The sequence below is a fragment of the Hylobates moloch genome, unplaced genomic scaffold (assembly GCF_009828535.3).
Source record: "Hylobates moloch isolate HMO894 unplaced genomic scaffold, HMol_V3 SCAFFOLD_11, whole genome shotgun sequence".
In the NCBI taxonomy this organism is placed as follows: domain Eukaryota; kingdom Metazoa; phylum Chordata; class Mammalia; order Primates; family Hylobatidae; genus Hylobates; species Hylobates moloch.
In genome coordinates, this window is record NW_026652286.1 from 27,603,399 (window position 1) to 27,615,493 (window position 12,095).

A 12,095-nucleotide genomic window follows, 5' to 3' on the forward strand; every position below is an offset into this window, starting at 1 on the left:
AAAAAAAAAAGAAAGAAAGAAAAAGAAAATAAAAAAGAATGAGTTTCCCCTAATAGTCCATCACTTTACTAGCTATGTTTTGAAAATGGAGCTATCTATTGTATATTTCATGGCTAGATGATGCTAATGGAAGTGCCAAAATGCTGAGCTTACCCCCTATAGTGAGGCTAGCAAGCCAGCCACAAAGCTGAATCCCCTAAGAAAGGTCTGGCTGCAGACGCTTTGTTCTGTGGGTTCCCTAGCTGTCTGAAACTACAATAGCATGTTGGCTAGAAATACTAAGAAATAACAAACAAAAAACTCAAGGGAACTTGAAATGGTGACTCATGAGGCCTTTTCACATTTATTCGAGAAATAGTCATTCAAAGCATCACTGGGTTTTAATCACTGGCTAAAATTCAACTTTCAATATCAACTCTAGCCCCCATCCCAAAATAGTGTCTGGCAGTGGTATAGACTCTGGAAGTTCCTCGACTTTGGAAGTGAACAGAAACCGTACTAGGAAAACTCAGATTCCCCAGCCTTGGGGAGTCAGGACGCCCCACTAGCTCTATCTTCAGCCACCTGCATGCTCCCAGGGCTTGGCATCTCCATCCCTTGATGTCTACCAAGATGTCTACTCTTGGTGACTGCTGATCGATAAAACTGGTGCTCTTGGTCTGCTGCATGTGGTCAGCTTATTTCTGCACCTTACATGCTGAATGTGCATAGCTGCCTCTGAAGTGCTTTGGGAGTATATTACATTCGGAAAGGCCCTTTCCAACGGATGTTAGTGTCTAGTTAATTACATGAAAGTGAAACGTGGGACCATTTTTAGTATTCTTTATTAGACTTTCAAGCACACGAGAAAGGGAAATGCCGTTCGCACACTTTACTTGTGTCAGAATGCTGCAAGGGATTATGGTTAGTTAAGAGAAGCATTAGTAATATTTCCAAATCACCTCAGGCTCTGAGGTGATAGAGGTTTTACAATTAGATCACTAAGCTAGGTAGTTCTACCTGGGGGAGGGACAGGCAGAGCAGGGAAAGGGATCCAACTAACCTCCTTCCACTTCATTTCCTCCTGAAAGCTGACAACTATCTTAACATGCCTGCCTCCTTCCTTCCGAGCCGAGCATTCACCAGTGTCATCCAGCAACATGTCTGCGAATGGAAAACATCAACAGCCTTAGGCACATGGGAACAGCAAAGCCAGCTTCCTGACACCCCCGCTGCTGGTTGGCACAGCAGCGGGACAAACAGGTGTCAGGGTGCAGGGGGTTGGGGGGTAGGGGAAGAGGAGAGGGAAAAATGGAGAATGCAATCACAGAAACCAATGGTGGACCAACCAAAGAACCAGCAGGCTGACAATGCACCTTGCCGGATGGAAGTGCGAGGGAGAGACTCAACCAAAACAACAGCAACAGCAGCATCATGGATAAAAAATAAAAGCATCAGCCTTAATACGCTTACAAAGAAAACCTAGATTGTGTTCACTGATGGTTGCGCCAGCCTGGAATCCATCCTGAAGGCAGGATGATCACAGACCAAGCCACTGCCCCAACTGGGACCTGCTACTGTGGGGTTTGTGTACAGCATTTCAGCTTGCAGGTCAGCCTCTTAAAATGGATCAAACAGAACTCAGCATGGTGGGCGAGGGGATCCAAGCTCAGGGCTTGGAGAATTTGGGGTGCTGGAGCAAAGCATGAGAGCAGTCTAACGGCTGGGCTCATGTTGGTAGCAGACTCACACCCAGACACATACACACCCCAAGTGCACACACGCCTGTTGCCTCTCCATTTGATCTGTTGATCTGCTTATTTTGGGGCTCTCGCTTAGAGATCAGGGTGCCAGCTGTAGGTCCATTCCTGCCCCCAAACCCTGTAGGCCACTCACCCAGGCTGGTTGACTCAGTGAGGTTCAAGCTGTGCTGGGAGAGGCCCATGGACTGCCTCGGGGAGGCAGAGATGGACACTTGGGAAGGAGCCCGGCTGCAGCCACTGCCTTGAGACTCTGACTTCAGCCGATCATTCTCGGCTTTCAGCTTCTCTATTTCACTCTGCAAAGAGTAATGGAGAAGCTCTGTTAGTAGGCAGAAGTAACGTGAACAAGATTTTTTTGAAGGAAGGATCTGAAAGTTCCCTGCAGAAACCAGGCTGGTCTCCCACCCAAGGCGAACAACATCCTCAGATTCGGTAGTGTTTGCTGCCCCTGCTGTAGACACAAGACATGCTGCCATGGGAGGTCCATCCATTCAGAGAACAGGCCTTTCAAAATACCTCTGAAATGCAACCCTGCTGCTTGAGGGTTAAGTGAATAAGAGTCTTATGATCTAAGAGGTTTGTGCAACTCTGGCTTTTACAGGCTTCTTTCCTGCAGGACTTCTCAGAATCTTTAATGAGCTCCTCTACGCCATGAATCGAACAGAGGCACATGGTGTGCAGCATTTTCCAAACATATTTGATCGAGATGTTCTCTTTTCATAGAGCTTCTCTTGGAAAGAGTGTTTCAGGGAACCTCGTTTGGGAAACACTGACTCCATTAAGGTCCCGGCAGACTCCAGAGATATCTTTCATTCTATGAATATTCGTGAAGAACCTACAGTGTGCAAGGCATTGGTGCTATGTCCAGAGAAAGGTATGCAAAAAGCCCAGAAGACCCAAATGTCTTCACTCCATGGCAGAAGGTGGGAGGGGCTGTAAGAACAAATCTACAAGAATACTCAGATTAAGGTACTAACTCTCCAGCTGCAAGACTTGGAAAGGCATCAGGCCGAGCATTAAGGGAAGGGTCTAACTTGGATGTGCAGAGGAATATTTCCAGTGGAAGGAACAATATGAAAGAGGAATTCCCAGGGATGCAAAGGGGGCAGTCAGCGACTCCATCTGGCTGGCGAGTAGATTCTGGGAAGAGGAGCTGGGGAGGGTAGTGTGGATTAACAGTGGAAAGGACCCTGCAGAAGGCCTTGAAGGCCAGGTGAAGGAGACTGTACCACATGCCACAGGCACCAGGGGAGTCATTAAAAGTATTATGTAAAGGAAGAACATGGGTACTCTTATTCTTCCAAAAGACTGGTCTTTGAGCAATGTGTGGGAGGGACTGAAAAGAGATAGAGGCTGGGAAAGCGAGGGCTGCCACCACATTCTGATGTAGCCCTCAGGGCTTAGTGGAGAGCAGCCTGTGGGAGCTCCTTCACAGACAGCCTTGAGCTCAGCCCATGCGCCTGGGCTCTCACCTGCATCCTGTTCATGGCCTCCCGGAGCTGGTCCAGCTGGTGGGCAGAACTGAGAGCTTCTAAGCGGATATCCGTCAGCTTCATCTCCTTATCTCTTAACTCATTTCGGAGCTGCATGACAGTCTCAGCTTCACTATCCATGCATTCTGAAATCCTAGGGAAAGAGGAATGTTACTGATGAAAGCAGCTCCTTTTAGTCCCCTGCTGAACACTGGTCCACATCAATCATCAGGTTTGTCTAGCAGTAACTGTGAATAACCAGCTGCCTGGTGCTTCCTGGAGGTGACAATACCAAAAGCGCCTGAAAACAGACTTTATTCCTTCTCTGTATTCTTTTTTTCTTTTTTAAATTGGTTTATTTAGACCACTGATGTTTAAAATCATTAATATAGTTAGATTATTATTTACCGTACTGTTACTTTTCTGTTTGTTGTCCTTTTTCTTTGTTCCTATTTTTGTCTTTCACTCTTTTCCTGCTTTTTGTGGTTTCACTTTTTAAACTTTATTTTTATTTTTTTTTTAGAGACAAGATTTCATTCTCTACATTCTTTCTTTGCTGAGCTCTGGCAATCAGAATGGCTTTGGTGTGCCTTTCAGCAAAATTCCAGTAATACAGGGATAAGCAGGAGCTAGCAAAAGAGAGTAGTAACCTTCCAGTTTGATAACCCCCTCCCCCACCATGTGTACACAGCTGGGCTTCCATGACACCACACGCCCTTGAGTTCCAAACTGACTCAGAGAAGCAGGGTCAGCTTTCTGTTTTAAAGATTAGAAACTCCTTTGTTAAACAACTGAGGGGTGATTTTTATTTGCCAAAATGGGGATGAAACCTAAAGATATGCGTGGAAGGTGTTAATCTGTTCCTGATCACATTCTGAAAACTCACTCCCCTAAAAGTGTCTAGACAGATCAACCTTCTTTAGTTCTCTCAGCCCCCACACTGCTTAACACACTCAGGGCAAGAAGGGAAACCTCTTCAGGGAGTTAGAGAACAGACGGGACGGTGTGACATGCAAGCCAAAGTTGTATCTGAAAACTCTGCAACAGCCTGGCTAATTATCTTCTTTTCTCTGCTGCACACCAGGTCAAGGTCACCATGGGACCCTGTTGAGTTCCTCTTTCTGAAGAGGTGGTTCTTCTAGGTTAGGGTTCTTAATTACTTAGGTTTGCTCTTCAAACACCTGGCAAATCAGCACAAAGTAGAAGATCATAAAAGTCGTGATGAACTGCAATGTTAAGAAAGATAGTTCTCTTAAAAAAAATAGTTCTGTGAGTTTCAGCGATCTTAGCATCTGGGTTACTGGATGCTCCAGAATAGAAAGCTTTGACATTTCTTGAAGACAGAAAAACAACCCCAAACACCCCCATTCTCAAGTTCATAAAGTTACAAAGCTGAAGCCGATTATGTCTAAAGGAGATGATGAGCATGTGGTCTCTGCAGAAATAAATGATCACACGAGTCTCCTCTCCAAGACCCAAGCTCTGGGTTTGGGGCCAAACAAAACCTGACCTGTAAAACTGGGTGAGGGTGTGGAAATTTTAATTCCCAAATGAAAATGATTTATAAAATTGTTAAAAGAGATGAAATTGTATTTCAGGGGCAGAAAGAACTGGAAGGAAAATTTAACACTTGAATAGCCAAATGTTTCTGTTGCTCTTTTCTTGACCTGAACCTCAACTTTTTTGATTTGAGAGACACAGTAAAACCACCTTATGTTTTTAAAAGTTACCAGTTACCCAGAAAGATTCTTAGCTTCAAAATCTTCTTGAAAAACCCAAAGAACTCCTGAAAATGATCTAATTATTTCCATCTCACACTTTTGAGAGACTGAAGCCAATAGATTCAGGACCAAAAGGGCGAGAGAGAAATGTCTTTAGAATTTGCAACATTCTTTCTCAGCTCTCTGTACTTTGAATAGCCTGTGGTTTGTGAGGTTTACTGACAGAACCATGCTTTTTTTTTTTTTCTTTGGTTTGGGAGGTTTGCAGGAGGAGCTTGCAAAAACTGCTTCTATCTTGAGAAGACTATGGTTTCTTGGTTTAAATGGAGTATAAAGTCTGAACAAAATTCCACTGTGATACTCCCTTCTTAGCCAAATCATGTCCTACACAGATCTTGAAGGCTCAGATTCACTGCAGAGAACAGTCTGTTCTGGCTGACACCATGTGAGGCTGGTCTGTCCAGCACTCCACGATAAGGCACCTTGCTCAAGTCATCTTCACCTGATCTGCCCCCTTTTCCCAGAAAGCTCTCAGCAAGAGAGAAAACACCTTCTTGGCACTCACGTTGTGGAACGCATCACATGGGTTACTTTGTAGAGCTTGGCCCAAACCCTTGACTTTACAAATGGTACCAAACTGAAATGAAGAAAGTCTGTGTTGGGAGGACTTTGTCCTCCCTATGCTCCTCCAGAATCAGCCAGCTCTCAGAAACACACAATGATGAGGCCTCATGAGACAGATGCCCTATAACGTAGACACGATGTTGAAAACACATTCTTGGCCCGGCGTGGCGGCTCATGCCTGTAATCCCAGCTGAGGCAGGTGGATCACTTGAGGTCGGGAGTTCAAGACAAGCCTGGCCAACGTGGTGAAACCCCGTCTCTACTAAAAATACACAAATTAGCTGGGTGGTGTAGCTGTGGTGGCGGGCACTTGTAATCCCAGCTACTCAGGAGGCTGAGGCAGGAGAATCACTTGAACCTGAGAGGTCGAGGTTGCAGTGAGCCAAGATCGCGCCACTGCACTCCAGCCTGGGAGGCAAGAGCGAAACTCTGTCTCAAAAAAAAAAAAAAAAAAAAAAAGAAAACACATTCTTTTGTAGCAGCCTTAACTAAGCTTTAGTCCCTAATCCTAATGTCCAAGACAGAGCCTTCTCCCCTAGGTCCTTCCCTGACTAGTTATGCTATATTGCTGATAATTTCATTTCACTTAACATATTACCTCTGCTTGGCTGCTGGCTCCTCAGGGACCAGGGTTATTCTCTGTATCATTTCTGGCATCTGATCACATTGACATAATGAGTACCTAACAAATGCTTATGGAATACCTAAACAAATGGGCTAGGCATTTGAAGTATATTATTCCATTTCCTTTGTACATTACTCACTCCATGAAGAGGTACTGTAATTATCTCAAGTTTTAAAATGGGGAGGCAGAGACATGGAGACAAACAGGCCCAAGACTGCACTATTTAAAAATGATAGAGGCAGATTCAAACCTGGCAGGCCTGCTCAGCTCTAGAGCCTGTGTTCCTGAACTATACCCACTAGGCGCTCAATACACGCTTGTCCACTTCATAAACTGCTCACTGAAGACACCTTATGTGTGTTTTTTCCTACACAGTCCCTTAACTGTGATTCAAGCCTTTTTCCACTGTCTTGTCCACAGTCAGGGCTGGTGGCATACCTAATTTTAAAATGCCTCGAGTGTGGGAAAACGTTGCCTTACCACAACTACCATTCCTTTCGCCCACGGATTGGGGAATTTCCTAAGCCCGACTCCTCTGCCTATGGTTTTATCTTTGAACTCCCTCTCACATCTAGATTTGCACATTCTTACAAACCCTTCGAGGTTGGAAACAAGCATTTGCTCTCAGCCTACCCTTTGGAAAACGAGACCAAAAACAAACATCTCCAGTGTGCATGGACGCTGTGGAATGTAAGAAAAGGGCTAGGGAGCCAGGAGTCAACCCCGCCCGATTCCTCTGGGGAAAGTGGCTTGGAGGATAGTTCTGCCATGGTCCTGCACAGCTGAGTGCATCACCGCCTCTCTCTGCTCATCTTACTTGACCGCCCAGCAGCATCTGGCCGCGTTCCTACTCCCTCCAGCAACAGTTTCTCCTCTCTGCTGCTGGGTTTCCTCCCACCTTGCTGGTCGGCAGCCGTAACTCCCTCTTTCTGAACTTCAAATATCAGAGTGCACTAGAGCTCAGTCCTCTTGCCCTCTGATCATCTTCGTCTTCATTCAACCCCTTGGAGAACTCTTCCAGTTTACCCAGCTTTCGACACCACCAATGAGTCTGTGTCTCCCAAATCTACACCTCTAGGAAGTCCAGGCTGGTTGACCTGGATATGGATGTCTGCTGGCATCTCAAATTTAATGTAACCAAAGTAGTGCTCCAACTCCTCACTCTGCCCCCCTCTGTGTCTCCCACTCATCCCAGGTACTCAAGTTGTAAATCTAGGAATATCCCGGGATGGCTCTCCTCTTTCCCTTGCACTCATATCTGATCCATCACCACACACTGTCAACTTTTCTTCAAGAATATATCCTAAATCCATCCAGGACTCACCACTGTTATCAGTGGCTCATTCATTCCACCAAATATTTGAGTGCCTGCAAAACCAATAGAGTACTTACCTCCATGGAGCTTCTACTGTAGATCTGGGGTTGGGGTGGGGGACAGAGAACAAATAATCAAGGAAAACCTCTATGTCCGGTGTCAGGGGGCAACATGTGCAATGGGGAAAAATGAAGCAGGGGCAAAGGGACCATGGGGAGCACTGGCTCATGGTGGAATGTTGGTTTATGCAAGTGAATGGGCAAGGCCTTATTCATTAAGTCACATTGAGCAGAGACCTAAGGAAATAAATGTCTGAGGGAGGAGCATACCAGGCAGAGGACACAGGAAGGGCACAGGCCTTGAGGTGGAGAGTGTGATTGGAATGTTCAAAGAACAAGTGGGCCAGAGTGCCTAAGAGCCCCTGGGTGATCTCCCTTCCCCATATTCCTTACACACAGAACAGAGACTGATCTTTGTAAATTCACATTGTCTCATATTCCTGTTTCAAACTCCACCACACCCACCCATTATGCATGAAATCGGATGCGAATTCACTTCAAAGGCTTACATGTTCCAGGCCCTGACTATGTCTGTGGCTGTAGCCCCTTCGCATATGTGGGAAGTCACGCTGTCCATCCCTCTCTCTCTCAGACACATCAAACCTGTTTCTACATCAGGCTCCTTGTGTTATTTATTTTTTGGGTCAGGAAGACTGCCCTGCTCATTGGGAGGCTGGGGTGGCAGAGGCTGCTATGTGTTCACCAAAGCCCATTTCCTCCTTCACTTCTGCTGCGGGTGGTATGGCTTTGAGTCCTGGTCAGTGGACTGTGGGAAGAGGCGACATAGGCCTCTTCCAGGCCTGGTCCTTAAAAACTCTCCTGCAGGTTCCTCTGCACTCCCCACACCCCCACGCCCACTGGCTGGACACAGAACATTGAGCAGAGGACTGGGCCCTGTGGATGGCGGGAGCCTCGGTGCCTACATCACTAGAGGGCAGGCCACCTGTTGACTAGGACTATCTGCACTGGGTTTGGAGTGAGCAAGAAATAAACAGTCACATGTAAAGCTGCTGAGCGTTGGGCTGCGTTTGTTACAGCAGCTAATGTTACCCGCTGAAACTAACCCAGTGGCTACCCCTGGCATGCAGATTCAGCTGAAATGTCACCTACTCAGAGGGCTCTTTCCTGACCACCCCATCTAAAGTTGCTGCCAAGGTACTCTGTGTCTCAGCACTGTTTTAATTCACAGCATTAGCCCTTAGCACTCTCTAATTTTCCTAGTTTATTCAGGATTTATTTGTTTAACACTCATCTCCTCTCTGGGTGTATAGGGTCCATGAGTAGGAACTTTGTCTTGTACTTTATCGTAACCACAACTGAGAATGGGGCCTTCAGAGTGAAAGTTCAGGAGTAGAATGAACTGTACTGTGTCATGTCTCCACTAGTATTTACTCTTCTCAAGGGTGGAGAATCTGTTTAACTTTTTTTTCTTTTAAATAGAGACATGGCCTTAGTCTGTCACCCAGGCTGGAGTACAGGGTGATCACAGCTCACTGCAGCCTCAAATTCCTGGGCTCAAGTGACCCTCCTACCTCAGCCTCCCAAGTAGCTGGGACTACAAGTATGCAACACCATGCCTGACCGATCAAAAAAAAATTTTTGTTGTAGAGACAGAGTCTCACTATGTTGACCAGGCTGGTTGCCAACTCTTGGCCTCAAGTAATCCTCCCTCCTTGGCCTCCCAAAGCACTGGGATTACAGGCGACAGTAACTGCACCTGGCTTGGTTGACATCTTTTTGGTCTCTTCAGAACATCTGGAATAGTGCTCTGCTCACACAGGTTGCTATATAAAAAGTTTAAATCAATAAATAAAGAAGACATGATGAGTTTTTTTCTCCTGGTCAGGAGACAACTGAGTCAGGATGCTTTGGGATGATGGCATGTGTGAGAGTCACAGGCAACTGGCTCTTTACTCCTTCCTTAGGCACTCTGCAGATGGAGGAGGACACACCCTCTCAGTCATTTGTCTAACTCTTCACTCAAAATAACACAGGGCACTAGGCTGGGCACTACAGGGCCAAATCAAAGTCCAGTCCCTCAGTGCCCTTCTTCCTTCCCCCATTCAGTTTTACCTTCACCCATAGCAGCAGGAAGTACACATCCCTGTGGCTACCTCTTACTACGGTGCTCCCCAAGAAAAGAGGAATTGATCATCTAACTCAGTAAAGTAGAGACCCTGACAGGGCCATGTTTCAATAGTGGGTGAGGTTGCTTAAAACTCATAACCCTGGTCGGGTGCAGTGGCTCACACCTGTAATCCTAGCACTTTGGGAGGCTGAGGCAGGTGGATCACCTGAGGTCAGGAGTCGAGACCAGATTGACCAATATGGTGAAACCTCGTCTCTACTAAAACTACAAAAATTAGCCAGGCATGGTGGCATGCACCTGTAGTCCCAGCTATTCGGGAGGCTGAGACAGGAGAATTGCCTGAACCCGGGCAGCAGAAGTTGCAGTGAGCCGAGATCATGCCACTGCACTCCAGCCTGGGTGACAGAGCAAGACTCCATCTCAAAAACAAAAACAAAACAAAACAAAGGTCATAACCCTACTATCCTCTGTTTCCTCTCTTCCACTCCCATGCAGTTGGTATACTACAAAGACCTGGCCTCTGGACAGGCTGATTTTGCCTTACTCCCTCTACCCATCTGGTAAGCCGCTAAGGCAGGGCCTTAAGACCCTTATGCTGTCTTCAGTGGGCTGGCTGGTTAAGTGGACTTAGGGTTAGCTCCACAGACCTGGCCCCCTGAGAATGAAGAAAGATGGAACAGCATGGAAAAGGCCCTTCATGCATAGTATTTAACTTGGCCTTCCCAAGAATCCAGTGAAGTAGATATAATGAACCCTATTTTTACTAGTGCGGAAACTGAAGTTTATACAACCAAACTGCTTTCTCTAACCCTGTCTCAGTGGCTGTCCTGACCCTGGCCATGACTTCCCTCTTCTCCCATGCACTGTCTCATCTCGCTGGTAACTTTCCTTGCACACTACCTGTGCTTCAGTTCTTTAATTCTAGACCTGGTACACCATGGTCTCAAAAGAAATTCAGCCCTACTGGGCAGGGCCAGCCTTTCTTACTGCCGCAGGAAGCAAGCTCCTGTATATCCATTTATCTCGTTCAATTCTTAGGGCTAGGATATGTACACAAAAACCATCAGCCCAAATTGACATATAAAGGTATGGAAACAAACAGAACTTAAGTAACCTGCTTAAGGCCAACCGGCTAGTTATGGATATCGACACCGTCAGAACGAAAACCTAAGTTTCTTTTCTCTTTCAACTTTCCCAGTCCTAAAGCATTGAAAGAACATGCACAGTCCTATTAAAGCAAAGCATAAAGGGTCCCAAGGAGCAGATGTGTCATAACAGGACTCCTAGCCATTCCTACTGGAGAGGGTTCTCAGGGGCCAAAGATGTTATCTGACTAGACAGACAGACTTACAGGGAGTTGGAGTGAGAATTCCTCAGCAGTGGGGTGGAACCTGTGGACCCGTTGTGTGGTAACTTTGGTGAGGAAGGCAAAGAAGAATCCGTCATCTCCTCAATGTCTGAATGAGAGGACGCAGATTTGGGGGACTTCTTCTTCCCGAAAGCTTGCTTGAAGGAGCTGCGTAACTGAATATACAAGACTGTCAGTCTTGCAGTGGGGACAACCAATGCTTAGGCCTTGGCAAAACAGAGACATGCATATGAAAAAGCAATTAATTGTCCCATGTTTTTCCCCCCACCAATGGAAGAGGTTCCCAAGAGCTCTTTTGAATCAGTGCATTAAGGGAAGAAGAGTTATCTGGTGTTGCCAGCTTGAGGGACTGCACCTGTGGGTAACATTCCATGCCTACTCTTGGTTCAAGACTAGATGCCAACAGCAAGACAGAGCCTGGCTCAGCAGATGGATGTTGGGAAGATGAGGTTACACAGCAACAAAGCAGGATGCTCAGACACGGTGATGGATGCGGATGAGGTTAGTCATATCAATGGATGGGTTAGCTTGGTATCTGATATTAAAGTTGGTCTTGCTTACCTCATTGACCTGCCAGAGAAAATGCAAGCAAAAATGGGGAAGGGGGAGGAAAAAAGACAATTTTTTAACAGAGAAAGCCAGTGACAGGGAAAGCTTCGGACTTTCAGACACAACATGGCTAATAATAAACACCACACACAGGGGAGATTTCCAGTAGGCGCACAAATCTTTAAAAGCCCTGGGGGCATGTTCCTCCCTTCTGAAAGGAAGGGAATAGCAGGTTGGGGAGTCCTCTACAATTCCAGTTCTTCCAGCTTTTCCCTGTCTCGCTGAAATGGCTGCCTCCCACCTTGCTGTGCTTCTCATTCCCTCCTTTTCTCTTGTCAGTCACCTCTCTGTGCTTTAAATTTTGGAGGAGGATGGAGAGGATGTCTTCTTTTTTGAGCAATTCTAGCTTCACTGTTACACTGGCCCTGGATGGCTGCATAGCTCCTTAACCTATCCACTTAGGAGTTTCTGCTATTTGTGTATACAAGAAGATAATCTAATAAGCAGTGAATTAGCCATCTCACTTGTTA

General features: G+C 46.3%; 1 protein-coding gene across 5 annotated transcripts in view; it reads right to left on the reverse strand.

The window, feature by feature from the left end:
• NAV2 (neuron navigator 2) overlaps nucleotides 1–12,095 on the reverse strand; it is a 780,691-nt gene that overhangs the window by 27,440 nt on the left and 741,156 nt on the right. For all 5 annotated transcript variants that reach the window (XM_032166418.3, XM_032166417.2, XM_058424471.1 and 2 more), the window contains 4 exons: nucleotides 10,999–11,171; nucleotides 3,215–3,368; nucleotides 1,876–2,038; nucleotides 1,043–1,143 (listed from right to left, as the gene is read on the reverse strand). In XM_032166418.3, coding sequence (XP_032022309.1) covers nucleotides 1,043–1,143; nucleotides 1,876–2,038; nucleotides 3,215–3,368; nucleotides 10,999–11,171 — 591 coding nt within the window. The remainder of the gene's footprint in view (nucleotides 1–1,042; nucleotides 1,144–1,875; nucleotides 2,039–3,214; nucleotides 3,369–10,998; nucleotides 11,172–12,095) is intronic.